Source organism: Sander vitreus, chromosome 12, assembly GCF_031162955.1.
Source record: "Sander vitreus isolate 19-12246 chromosome 12, sanVit1, whole genome shotgun sequence".
NCBI classification, from domain to species: Eukaryota; Metazoa; Chordata; class Actinopteri; order Perciformes; family Percidae; genus Sander; species Sander vitreus.
Window position 1 is genome coordinate 6,858,112 of NC_135866.1, and position 14,210 is coordinate 6,872,321.

The 14,210-nt window shown below is 42.7% G+C and overlaps 1 protein-coding gene across 3 annotated transcripts; it reads left to right on the forward strand.

Annotated features, from left to right (window-relative positions):
- Positions 1–495: 495 nt before the first annotated feature.
- Positions 496–4,473, forward strand: dmbx1a (diencephalon/mesencephalon homeobox 1a). 3 transcript variants are annotated; one of them, XM_078263987.1, is made up of 4 exons: positions 496–661; positions 1,000–1,178; positions 2,459–2,865; positions 3,403–4,473. In XM_078263987.1, exons 1-4 carry the CDS (start codon positions 508–510, stop codon positions 3,779–3,781), a joined length of 1,119 nt encoding a protein of 372 aa, XP_078120113.1. In that variant the 5' UTR covers positions 496–507; the 3' UTR covers positions 3,782–4,473. The 3 variants fall into 3 exon arrangements, with proteins under 3 accessions (XP_078120113.1, XP_078120112.1, XP_078120111.1); XM_078263986.1 differs by having other exon boundaries at positions 2,459–2,855; positions 3,339–4,473; XM_078263985.1 differs by having other exon boundaries at positions 496–659; positions 983–1,178; positions 2,459–2,855; positions 3,339–4,473.
- The last annotated feature ends 9,737 nt before the right edge of the window (positions 4,474–14,210 follow it).

The following is a 14,210-nucleotide window of genomic DNA, read 5'->3' on the forward strand; positions in this document are numbered from 1 at the left end:
TTGCCTTGGTGGTGGGTGCATAGGCCTACATAAACAAACAAACATGAATACGAAATAAACAATAAATAGGCCTACAGAAACAAATATATACAAGATAACTGTAGGCTATAACATGAGATAAAGGAAAAAGAGTCTGAATGCATTGAGTGCAGCATGTGCGCGTATATATATATATATATGTGCAATAGACAGGTGTATAGTCCAGGATCGCGCTTAATGCAAAGTGTAGTGTCTATGGGTGGGGGGGGGGGGGGGGGGTTTAAGGGTCATATAGACTGTGACTATAGCCTATAGGCTATATGACATATGACTGCGTTCTTATGATCAAAACGGAAGGGTTGGTTTGAGATCGCATGTTCATCAATACTATAACAGCGTGTCCATCAGCAGCCACGCGCCCTTATTAATGCTAACATGGCCATGAGTGAGCTCCCCTTCTCCCCCCTCCCCTGTCTGATAAAGCCCAACCATCCTGTGTTCCCCTTCCGCAGGTAGCAGCCTCTCAGCATGCAGCACTACGGGGTGAACGGCTACTCTCTGCACGCCATGAACTCCCTCAGCGCCATGTACAACCTGCACCAGCAGGCCGCGCAACAGGCGCAGCACGCGCCCGACTACCGGCCCTCCGTGCACGCGCTCACACTGGCAGAGAGACTAGCTGGTAATTGAGTGCACACGTGCGCACGCACACACACACACTCCAGGTTGTTGCCCTGCCTCCAAACAAATTAGCATCAATTAGCTTTTATTGAAAACAGAAGCCACCGTTTTGTATTTCACTTGATGTTTCTATATGCAGTTCAGTAGCCTATAAGTGACATATCTTTGTAATATCAGGCTAATAATCAGTCGAAGTTATTTCGTCAGCTTTAGAAACGGCCAACGAATGAATGAAACAATGCATGCAAATAAAGTAAGTAGCTAGACATATTCCCACCGTGGCCAGTAAAATAAACTTTCCGTGTGTGTGTTTCCTTTCCAACGGCTGCGCATTTCAAGACATCATCCTGGAGGCTCGCTACGGCTCTCAGCACCGCAAACAGCGCCGGAGCCGCACGGCCTTCACCGCGCAGCAGCTGGAAGCACTGGAGAAGACTTTCCAAAAGACCCACTACCCGGATGTGGTGATGAGGGAGCGGCTGGCCATGTGCACCAACCTGCCCGAGGCCCGTGTGCAGGTACTGCCATAGGGGGGGAGCACTGTCGACTAAAAATATAGCCTACTGATACTGAGTTTAGACGGGCTTTTAATGCTTAATTGTGTTTTTATTACGTGTTGCCAATTTACTGTTAATTTTTTGAAAGTTTAAAAAAAAAAAAAAAAATTGTCTTAACATGAATCCAAAATATTATTAGTAAATATAAATCAGCTTATTTGTGGAAAAAATATTGATACTGGCCTCTAGGCCACTAAGGTAGCCATCCACAGATAGAGGTAATGAGGATTCACTGTGCCCATAGGCATCATTTACACTGGCCAGTGCAACCCCCAAAAAAAACAATTTTAATTTCTGATACATAAATAAATACATTTGTTCCATAAATTGATGCAGAAAATGCACAAATTGTTGTAGAAAAATTCACCAGAATGCAGGAAATGAAGTGTTTGATATGCTCAAAAATATAATTTTGCTCTAAAGTGGAGATCTCAACCCCCCCCCCCCCATTGTTGAACCAAAGTTACTCCACTGACTGTGCCACATGTATGTTTAACATTAAAACTTACTTTATAAAATCATGCCAACAATTATTATTTTAATAGATTATGCACTAAAAAGGTATGTAAAAAGGCATGTGGTCGCCCTACACGTTATTGTAGGCAAAATGTTATACAATATATAGGAAGGGGTCCCTGCTCAGTCTCTGTTTCAGTTAAGGGGTCCTTGGCCTAAAAACTGTTGATGACCCCTGGCCTAGTGTTTGTACAGTATCAACCTACATTTGTGGGGGTGTACTAGCCAACTTTTTTTTGGGATGGCAACTTTTTTTGGTTGGATGTGAAGAAGTAATCATATAAATGAAAGTAATAGAAAAACTTTATTATCAATAAAGGAATAATAATGTAAACCTAGTTTGAGGAAGTACTTATTAAGCCTTGCTCACACATAAATTAAGCTTTACACTTACGACTGCACAAAAGAAAAGGTAGCTTATCCAACTGAAATGCTTAAATACAGCGCCAGTTAAACTACTATTAGTAATGATTAAACTGATTTACGTTTGATTATGATCATTTGCTTTTAAACTGAAAGTTAATTATTTTACGGCCTTCTGGACATGCTTGTTATTGCTGTCACTTATTGACTTTTGGGGCTTTTCATTTGCCACTCAATCACTTGAGGCTGACTGAAATCAACCATTTAGCGTCCCTACTACAGTTGTCATCCACTTTTGTCGTACATCTTTTTTTCGGCACGTTCTCCGTCTAACTCGCCCTCTTCTCCCTGTCTGCCATCAGGTTTGGTTCAAAAACCGCAGAGCCAAGTTCCGTAAGAAGCAGCGCAGCCTCCAGAAGGAGCAGCTCCAGAAGCAGAAGGAGGCGTCAGGGGAAGGAGGGAGCGAGAAGGAGGACGCACCTCCCTCCACAACTATCCTTCCTGACAGCCAGCTCCCTCCTCCATCCTCATCCTCCTCCTCGTCTCTGGAGACAGATGGTCCTGTAGTCCGTGCTGTACCGCTGGACATGGAGCTCAACGTCACGTCAGCAGAACACTCTGGCAGCGAGTCGGCGACCGAGGACAACGCCACAGATAAGGAGGACGAGAGTAAATCCCAGAGAGAGGAGATGAAGTATGAGAGAGCAGTGACTCCCGGCGACGTTTCTCCAGGTTGCAAAAGACTCAGCCCTAAACCAGGTAAGAAGATGTTTGATTTTCACTCTGACAAGGAGCTCAATTCCATTTATTTCATTAAGGAAATTATGGAATAGTCACCTGATTGGTTGGCAATTTTCTTTTGATGTTTTCAGTTATATGGTTGCATATTGAAAAACGACAGATTGAAAACACTCCGATAAGGTTTCTTTTTGTATTTAAAGCTGTAAAGGTATGGACATTTCAAAACAGTGTAGTACCCGAAAAGCATTTTGCTTCCTCCTACTCCCTTTCAGACGTTTAGCTTATTTATTTAGCTTATTCTTTTTTTCATAGACTACTTTTGTGTCTTGTTTTTTGTGTGTATTTTTTCGTATGTTGTTCGAAATAAACCATTCATTCCATCAATTCCCTTTTTTATCCTTCACAAACTTACTTCACGGCATCCCTCATCTGCAATGACTGCATGACTGTACTCATCAGCTGACTAAATAATGAAACCCCCACCCCCTTCTCTCTGTCCAGACTCTCCCCTGGTTTCTCCGTCCGTGACCCCCCCCTCCTCCTCCAGTGGCGGCCTGGCCAGCAGCGCCCCCCTCTCTCAGAGCCACTCTTACTCCTCCTCCCCTCTCAGCCTGTTCCGTCTGCAGGAGCAGTTCCGCCAGCACATGGCTGCCACCAACAACCTGGTGCACTACCCAGCCTTTGACCTCTCTGCCCCATCTTCCCTTCCCTACCTGGGGATGAATGTTAACATGCCCCCCGCGCCGCTGGGCTCTCTGCCCTGCCAGTCTTACTACCAGTCCCTGTCCCATCACGCCCAGCAGGTGTGGAACAGCCCGCTGCTGCAGGCGTCGGCTGCAGGCGGCCTCGCCAGCCACAACAGCAAGACCACCAGCATCGAGAACCTGCGTCTGAGGGCCAAGCAGCATGCTGCCTCGCTGGGACTGGACACAATGTCTAACTGAGAATCAGATCGCATGGAGGACAATGTAAACTAGGCCTACACATCAGCCCATCCCACTGCGTGTCTGTGTGACTGTGATAGTTATACTAAAGCCCCTCTCAAGTAGATGGGCAGAGGACATGCAGAGATGTCCAAAAATAAAACATGCCATCATGCACTGGACCTACAGAACTCCATTTAACAGCTTTTCAAGGCAGACCACAATTCCCAACAGCTGGTCTGACTTCTAGCTTCCGTTGCAGCTCAAGGTCCAAAAACATAACCTCTGGAAAAGAGAACCGAAAATATTTTGAACATTGCTAGAATAATGCGACGGATCAAATGAATGTCCCGACTCAGAGGACAGAGAACGTATTCCTGACTCATTTGCTGATGATGTTTCCAACACACGTAATGCTGGACCTTCTTAACATCTGAAATAATTCCAAAAAAATAACAATGTACACAGCTGACGATGGATGCACTCGGTTTAAAAGACAATGCAAATAATGTTTACAAGAATAATGTGAATAATGAGGCACTTTTGAAGGAATTAGGCCCGTTGGCCAGGAGGGAAAAAAGGGATCGCTCGTGCAGCAAAGAGAGCATTTCTGTCAGAGGACCATTGACATTTCAATTAAGCAACATGGTTATGTACATAGCATGTACTACATAACAGCGCATAAATAAAAAGAAACTCCAAACCATGTTGTCCTCAACAGCATAATTAAAAGTGACTAATTTACCAGTTTAGTGGCCAGTAATATGCCACTTTGTACAGAGGCTGGCTTGATAATGAGGAAATGATTTCAGTGACTAAATTCTCAAAGCTTTTAATTACATTTTGCCCTGGGCTGAGGGAGCTGGGGAAAATGCAATTATGAACATGCATACCATTTAAGACCGTCTTTATGAATTCAAAAAGGTCCGTGCACTAAAACGGTCAATTAAGGTAGCAACATGATTGGAATCACTCTACCATCGATCAATTCCCTTTGAATACAAAATGATATGGTAAACACATTTGGACAGTTTGGAAAAAAAAACGTCTTGACCCATATTTTGTCAGCAGTTATTCTCGCATTAATATTCTCTTGAGGAAACATGCAGCTTTTCATCGAAAGTCAGACCGACTGTTAGCACTTGAGGAGAATCACACACGTCTCTGATGTTTTCTGTTAATGTGTTCTGGAAGCTAATGAAAAAAAACTGCACATTATTTTAATATTTAAAATACAAAAAAAGTCTATCTATTAATGTTTACTGGTAAGGTAATTGTAAAGTCCCTATTATGTTGTGTAATTGATAATGGACTCTGTCAGACCTTTAGCTGTCAGATTGTAAGATTGTATTCGCTGAGCTCACCGGCAGCCCCGTCTACTCCTCCTCTCTTGGTTGTCTGTGTAACGCTGCTGGGTTGAATTCCTATTTTAAATATGTTCAGTTTCTTCGCGGGATTTGGCTAGAAAAAAGCAATTTAACAAATATGGATTGCTGGGAAACCGTCACCTTCTGTATGCTGCAATCCAGACAGGAACGCCTGAAGTCAAAGAAAGTGAACAGATTTCAGTGAACTGACCTGAGTCCTCTGTGTACTGCTGTCTTGACTCTATTTAAGTTCTGTTGTTGCTATTATTCTAATGCTGTCCCCCCCCCCCCCTCACTGTCTCTGTCAAACTACTTAGTCCAGTGGTAGATAGATGTATTATGGTGGAGGAGAGAGTGAGCGGACCATCAGCAGTGTTGTTTCCTTTACTCCTCCCGAACAATGTAGACTTGAACTAGTGTTGTTGTAAAATAAATCGCAAATAAAAATATTGCTTGGCGATCTTTAAACTATCTGTGCTGCGTATTTACACAGTAAAATTGTGGTAATGGCCAAACACTGACGAGGGTGGTGTGCAGGGCCACAGTTAAAATCTGTCATAGAAATGTCCAAAAAAAAAATCTGCTAATTATTGTGTGCTGCTAATCCACCTTGCAATGAGTACACTAACTTTAAAACCTATTCATCGAGCGTACAAAAACAACTCTGGTGGAACACAGTTGGGTTAAAATTCCTACTTTGGCCAAAGTAAAATATATACGTAAAAAAACAAGTAGAATATAATGCAGGTTATATAGTTAGGGCTTAAAAATTAGAGTACGGTAGGTGAAGGGATGGGAACAAGGTGAAATTGAGAGAACAATTAAATAAACGTATCAGAATTTGCATGGACACAAAGAGTGTTTTGGAGCAAAAGAGACAGAAAAAGGACAACGTAATCTGAAAAATAAAAAAGGCTGCATGGAAACATAAGCCATCCACAATGAATAAGCAGGCCATTATCCTGAAGAATGACGGCCTGGGGCGGTGATTATGCTGCTATTATATCTTTAACAGCATGGTTTGTCAAAATGCACAGACCCCCACCCCAACCCTGCTCTCACACACACACACACACTCTCTCGCTCGCTCGCACACACACACAGAACTGTGCCCTTGTTCTTCCCACACTAAACTTTACATGGCTGTGTGACATTGCTCTGCTGTTAATTGAATCAGCCTTTAACATCATTTATATGTCCCCTTCAGTGTGTGTAAATAACAAATGCACCTCGGCTGATGCATTGAGCAATTTCCCTGACCGTTATGAATGACCACTATCCAACCATCGGATAGAGGGGGATAATGAGCTCAGCAGATTAGCAGCGTTAATGTGGGTGTAACACCTCACCCTAACCTTGTTGTATTTTTATTATGCCACATGCTGTACATGTTGTGTGTCCTCATCGCCTGACTGATCAGATTGTGGTGTGGATACGCAGCAGGAGTCAATGTCCTTGTTAGCCAGAGAAACTGTCCCGGTACACGGCGGCAGGATTTCCTCCCATGGGGCTCTGCAGCAGAGAACATAACACAATAGTCGTGTTCCAAATGTTCTCTCTTTTCTTAACAACCATCCCCCAAACACACACACAAGTGTGCACACACACACACACACACACACACACACACACCCTGGGGGTTGAACAGGGATTGCTAGATTGTACTGCTGCAGGGTCAAGTGTGTTGAGCCCTTGATGCTGGATCAGGTGCTTCCATCTCTAACACTCAGGGCTGTATATTCACCACTTCACCCCCATAACCACCTATTTATAGGCATACACGTATCTCCATCTACTTTCCTTTAAGCAAGTGCAGACGTGTGTGTCTGTGTGTGTGTGAAGTTTGACAAAAAATGTACCTAGATGCCAGCAGTCTGAAGCTATGAACACAATAGTTTAATTGTGTCAGACAGTTCCACTTTAAGATTTGAGTTGTCCTAACCAAGGTTAAAATAGTTTAGAATTTTCAGTTAGTTTTTATTTATTTTTGACATTTTTTTTTTTTATTTCATTTTAGTTGAGTTTTAGTTAGTTTTCAGTGTGTTTGCTAGTTTTAGTTTGTTTTCAGTTTTTCAGGAAGGTTTAGTTTTTATATATTTAGTTCTCGTTTGTTTTTGTTATGGCCAGGTATAATATTTCACAAGTATGTAACTACATAAACAAACAGAATAGGAATGGCCATGATGTTTAATGTTTAATCTAAACACGGCCGCTACAGTGAAACTGTGAATGGGTCAGTAAATCAGTTATATATCATAGCTAAGAAACGAAAACGGAAAAGATTTAAGCTCATTTGGATTATTATTATTAGTTTTTTTAAGACTGCACAAAGTAAGGCTCTACATATTTTAAGGTCTGTGTCTGAAATGTTACACCGCGACTGCAAATACGTAACATGAACTTCCTTTCACCACATCTCTCTCGTCTTTTTTCGTTCTCTCTCTCCCGCTTTCACTATATACACGTGATCATTTGCTGGCATTCATACAGACTCACGCATGTCCACCACACACACAAACAAACACACCCCTAAACATGAACACACACGAACACAAACATGAACACACATGAACACAAACAAGTCCCCCCCCCACACAAAAATCACAGTGTACCATTCAATCAGTGTTTTTTTCTCTCCCTCCTCTCCATGGTTCTCTTAAAGGTTTTAATGGCGAGAATGAAAAGTGCCAGCGTTAGAAACCTCGGGCCCATTGAGGAGGTGACAGGGTCTGCCAGAATATGATCCTAATCCTGTTTCCAGCATTCTTTTAGCTCACTGGCATTGCCATTTCGCCGCATATTCTCGGAGCTGTCAGGCCCAGGGAAATCCCTCTAATAGCCCATTGCCCAGTTACACATCAAAGCCCTCCTGGAAAACCACCAGCAGGAACTTAACGGAGAGGGAAGCACAAGGACAATCAGCTCACTCACATGTATGTGCACTCACAGCTGCACATACACATGCAGAAAAAAAACTTGCCTGTAAACATAATGCTCAAATAAATTCAACTCCTACATGGTGCAAGAGGGTGAAACTTCTCTAAAGAAATGTAACATGGCAATAATGCTTGGCCTTTTTTTATGTTTAATAATGAATAGGGCAGAGTCAGAGCAAAGATAGGTGGTTATAGAGATAGAGAAACAACGACAGGAGTGATATCAAGAGGCAGACAACAGGTGGCTAAACTGTGTATCCTGGGCCACCCTCCTTTAGTTCCACTTCATCTTCCATTTTCTTCTTGTCCTTTTTTTTTTCTTAAACACACTGACTGCCATCTTGCCCCTCCCCGGGTAATCTTCTTAGAGAGAAGAAAACCCCCATTCTCTCCCTTCTTAATCTGGCTGCAGCCTAAACCTACGGTTGCATTTCCCAACGTGGGCCTCAGTGAACCAAACACCAGTGCTCTCAGCCACATCTTGGAGGACTGTGTCTATCGCAGAAAGCTTAGATCACATACTGAGTGTATGGCTTGTGTACAAAGCTCGTTTGGAGCGACTTAAAGCACAGTCTGTAGTTCTGAAGGGAAAAATGGCGGCAACTAAAAGTGTGTAAATATCTCACGTGACATCCAACACATTCTCACTCCCATCGCGTAAAATACGGATGCTTGGTCAGGTGCCTTTGGCGTTGTTATTGACGCTAAAAGTCTCCTTTAGCGTCATATCTAAACACGCTTTATCTAAACGCGCTGGGTCAGGACTATTGGCGTCACTTTGGACGCAGTTAGGTTAAGGAAAAGGTCATGGGTGGGCTTATAAAAAAGGTACATTTCCATGACACATGGGACAAGAAAGGGACAGTTGGGTTCAGGTAAAGAAGAACGGGACAGTTGGGTTCAGGTAAAGAAGAACGGGACAGTTGGGTTCAGGTAAAGAAGAACGGGACAGTTGGGTTCAGGTAAAGAAGAACGGGACAGTTGGGTTTAGGAAAAGAAGAACGGGACAGTTGGGTTCAGGTAAAGAAGAACGGGACAGTTGGGTTTAGGAAAAGAAGAACGGGACAGTTGGGTTCAGGTAAAGAAGAATGGGACAGTTGGGTTTAGAAAAAAAAAGAACGGGACAGTTGGGTTCAGGTAAAGAAGAACGGGACAGTTGGGTTCAGGTAAAGAAGAACGGGACAGTTGGGTTCAGGTAAAGAAGAACGAGACAGTTGGGTTCAGGTAAAGAAGAATGGGACAGTGGGGTTTAGAAAAAAAAAGAACGGGACAGTTGGGTTCAGGTAAAGAAGAACGAGACAGTTGGGTTCAGGTAAAGAAGAATGGGACAGTGGGGTTTAGAAAAAAAAGAACGGGACAGTTGGGTTCAGGTAAAGAAGAACGGGACAGTTGGGTTCAGGTAAAGAAGAACGGGACAGTTGGGTTCAGGTAAAGAAGAACGGGACAGTTGGGTTCAGGAAAACGTGACACACTCGGTGAAAGTCCTGTGTTGTTTTGGGCTTTCATACTACTCGCTACCGTTGTCGCTCTTAATGCTACGTCATCTTCAAGCACCGTGTAGCCGATGCTCTCCCCGGTGCGTTCTACACACACGCTGAAGGGTGCTTCTTGTGTCGTATCTGACGCCGACAGCCACTGCCCAAGTGTCCGTATTTTACGAGTTTGGAGTGAGAACGGGTTGTGACATCAGCAAATGTAACATAAAAGCAAGACTGGGCTACAATGGGGAATGTACTACATCTTCTCAGGCATGTGCCACCAGATTGTACTCTACAACACACATTAGGTAGGTAATAGATGTCATTATATCCCCATAGCAATATCTATTGTGATACAACAAATTTACTGGAAAATCAATGTAGAAACTGTTAATGAAAAAAAATGACCAGACTGTAATGAGTTATTCTGCAAATGAAATACTTCCCAAACAGAGTGCCTGTGGATTGATTAGCAACTTTAACTGAGTCGTTTAAAAAGATTGGTACCTCTGTGTTAATGGTACGGACAAACTCTCTGACAGTTGACATATTATCTAATATTGTACAGCCCGGCCCAACCATATTATGAACACAAGTATCTATGAAAAGTACAAATGCAATCATGACAGAATGTTTAACGTTCCAAGTTTTGAGATCCAGTAAGTCTGCAAAGTCGTAGATCTATTTGTTGGAGTGCAATTTCCTGGAAAAATAGCCATTAACTGTGAATTATGGAATAAAAAAATTAAAAAAAAGAAGAAAACTGAAGAGAATGAAGGTACTGTGGCAGGAGTTTAAGTGAAACGTGAGACAAAAGATCCTTTCACAAACAGACAACTGGATGCCTATGAAAAGGTAAATAGAGATTCAAAAAATAGAAAATAAAAACAACAGCATTTTGTACCCGCCCTGTGGCTGAGAGCAACAGTATCCTGCTGGGCTCAGTCTACACAATGCGTCTGCGACAAATCCCACCCCCCCCCCAGCGGTGAAATCCCCTCTGCCTCCGCCACCTGGGACACCCGTCTGATCTCCATCTCTGGGCTGGAAAACACCACAGCAGGAACAGCAGCATCTGCTTTACATACACAAACTACAACTTAAGGCTGATTTATGATTGTACACAGAGCCTACGCCGTAGGTGTAAAAAGTCACCATGCGTCTCTTTACGAAAGACACCTTAAAAGGGAAATTTCAATGTGTTTCAACCTGGACCCATTGATTTTCCTATGCATTTGTGTCTAATAGATTGATGTGAGCAAAAATATTTGAAATTGGTCCAGTATTGAGCAAGAACGCTGTAACCGGCAGCTGCAAACCGGCTACAAAGTAACCCTATAGGACAAATGCGCACCATCAATGTACGTCCACTAAAAGTGCTGTTTACGTAGGTGGAGCGTTCAATGCGGCAGGCTGTGAGAAAGTGAAAATGGAACTGGTGAGCAGAAAAAGTGTTTGGCAGTACTTTCAGTCAAAAGAAGGCCATTCAAGTCGAGCTACATGTTCAATTTGCAATGCCGATTTGTCTCGTGGTGGCGAGGACCCCAAACAATACACAACATCGCCGCTGTTACAACATTTTCGTATGAAACATCCGAAAGAATACGAGTTGTACATGAAGGAATCTACAGACAGCAGCCAAAATGCAGCAACTTCAGGTACGGCAAAGGAAGGACAGTCACAGCTAAAAACTTGTGTTAACCGGACGACTATTAACCAGCTTTGCTAGCCCTACACCGAACAAACAGTGGGCCTCAGATCACACACGAGCCAATCCCCCTAAAATTCAGAATAATAGTGGAATATTGGTGTGCATATGAACGTACTCACTGACTTTTGGAGGGAAAAAAACAGTGAAAACACCTTAAACTCTGAAAGTTCCCTTAAGATGTTTCCCTTACAACACTTACAATAACAAGTGGCAAAAACAGCACTTTTAATGGACGTACATGGATGATGCACATTTGTCCTAAAGCAAAGATCGTCAACGGGGGGGGGTCCTCAGAGTTGATGCAGAGGGGTGGGCACCAAATTATTGTTCAATGGTTTAAAAATAATCCATGAATCCAACATTTTACCACCACGGGTGCCAGAGCCTTCAGCGTTATTATTATTATTAGTAGTAGTAAAGCTTAAGGATTCACTGTGTCACATTTTAACATCAAAACATGATGTATGACTATATGAATAGTTTTTATTTTAATAGCTTAGTATTGTATGCCACTGTAGGCCTCCCTAAACATTATTGTAGGGCCAGTTTAATATGTACACAATACATTTTGTTCGATATATGTAGTGGGAGGGTCCATGCGCTGTCTCTTTTTCAGCTAAGGGGTCCTTGCCCTAAAAAAACAAAACAAAAAACCGTTGAAGACCCCTGTCCTAAAGGATTACATTGCATACATTACTGGACCAATTTTAAAATAAATAAAAATATTGTCCCATTAGCTACTTAGACACAAACACATGGGAAATTAGGGTCCTGGGTCGAAAAATACCAAGTTTCCCCTTTAATGTAAGTCGAGGAAAAATTTAGGAGCCGCACGACTGATATTCACATACTTCAAGAAGGTTTCGGGAGACTTTGATGAATTACACAGAAGCATTTAATGAAATCTCAATTGAGGAGAAATTAGGATTACCCAGTACAGTGTAGTGCCATCCCAACCTCAAGTTCCTGTCTTCCTGAAGGTGTATTTAAACTCACGCTGGAAGTTCAGCTGAACGTTCAATGCAAACAAAAATATTGCGGGGCGCCCAAATATCTCAGCACAGACAAAGTGTGTCTACTGTGTCATGGGTTTACTTCCTCCACGACATTGGACAGTGTTCCCCTCCACGTCGTCGTCGGTGCTGTCGTGGCAGGTAATCAACCCATTCGGACAAATAAAAAAAGGGCTGCAACACCCGTTTCTCTTCAGAGGTTTAGGTTTCAGCTGCTTTCTCCCTTCTGCTGTCATATTACAACCTACTGTAGGTGCTCAGTTTTAATATATGGCCGCCATTTCTAATGTGTACAAGATCATTCACTCAGTAGCAGCTTGGGTGGTACTAGGTGAGAACATAACACCATTACAGTGTATTGCCTGTTTATTAGCAAAGAAATGCAACATTTAAATTGTATTTGAAAAGGCAACAGAAGCATGGTTGTGTAGATAAATCCATAATATTCATCTTTCTAATACACAGCATGCGTCTCCCTAACACAGGGCTTTACACACAGGGACACAAATGCACAGCGCTTCATTGGCTAATTCAATAATAAAGGCAGACAGCCGGTCGAGTCTATAGACAGGCAGAAAAGAGAGTAACTCATCTCTAACAGTCTGCCGTCTCCTGAGTGTTAAAACATGTAAATTTATGGAAGAGCCCATAGGAAACACATATTTACAATACGTTTAGGTAATCACAAGATGTGCGAGGAGGCATCCGAGGCCCTGGAGACGAAAGCAGTCAATACAAAAATAGTTTTTATGTGTCATTAATTCCCTCTGCATTCCCAGATACATCCCCCTTTTACCGCAGTAATACAGTAATCACTCACAATCCCACAGAAAATTATCTGCACTCATCTGTGGAATAAAAAAGGCGGAGGGGCAAAAACAGGGCGAGACGTCCCATTTTAGCTCTCTGCTGCCTCTTTAATGTTCATCTGGGAGCCGCATGGCTGCCGTCCATCCCTGCGTGGGGATGGGGAGTCGGCTCCTGCACTTAGAGCAGCTTAATGACGGTGGGATGTGGATGGTGGACTCGTTAGACACACACACACCTTTTTCACGCTACATTGCCTGGACAGGACAACATAAAGGGTCATCGGCGGTGTGATGGAAAAAGAGGCACCTCTCCGCTCACATTAGGCAGTGATAGGGGGGGGAACCATTTCACCGCTGGCTGATGTCAATGCAAAACAGAGTCGATCCAGATATAATAATGAAAGTTGCACAGATTCAGATGTGAGAATGCCAAATGGTCAAATAAGTCATTACCTGCCTGTTCATTATGCCCTCCTTCCACATAGCCACATACCGCGTTATTAGGCAAAGCCATCAAACCTGATGAATAACCATAGAACAAGTCAAACCCATTTTCATTGGAGAGTTAAAGAGAGCAGGTAATTCTGATGGAAATGTGTGTTTCAGTAATGTGATCTCTGAAGTCATATACATGCAGTACTGGAGCTCCTGTCAACTTAGAACCTTTGCAGACATATCCTTAGTGTCCTCTAGTGGGCACAGAATATACAGGATACCTTTGATCTTTAGCTACTGTTGCCACCTACAGGGCCAAAATAAAACTACATGCAAAAAGACACATTGAAAGCTGGTTTAGTCCCAAAAAAAATGTTGGACCAAGAATCCCCTAAATTAAATATGGCACTCCTGTAGGTTGAGTCTAAAAGTCCTGCAGTTCAATGCTGTCCATAGGGCTGTGTGACGATAACCACATCACCGCAATATCGCAGTGATGTGACACTCGCTTTTTGGTTTTCATTTTTTTTTTTTTTTTGCTGGTGAAAGTTACAGGAGTGCATATGCCAAGTGATGTGACATTTGATGATTTGAACACAATCATTGTTAAGTTACCATCATTGGCTTTCTTCTATCCTATTATATTCAAGAGATTATGGATATAAAAAAAAAAAACTTAAGTTGTTCGTCACTTCCGCTTT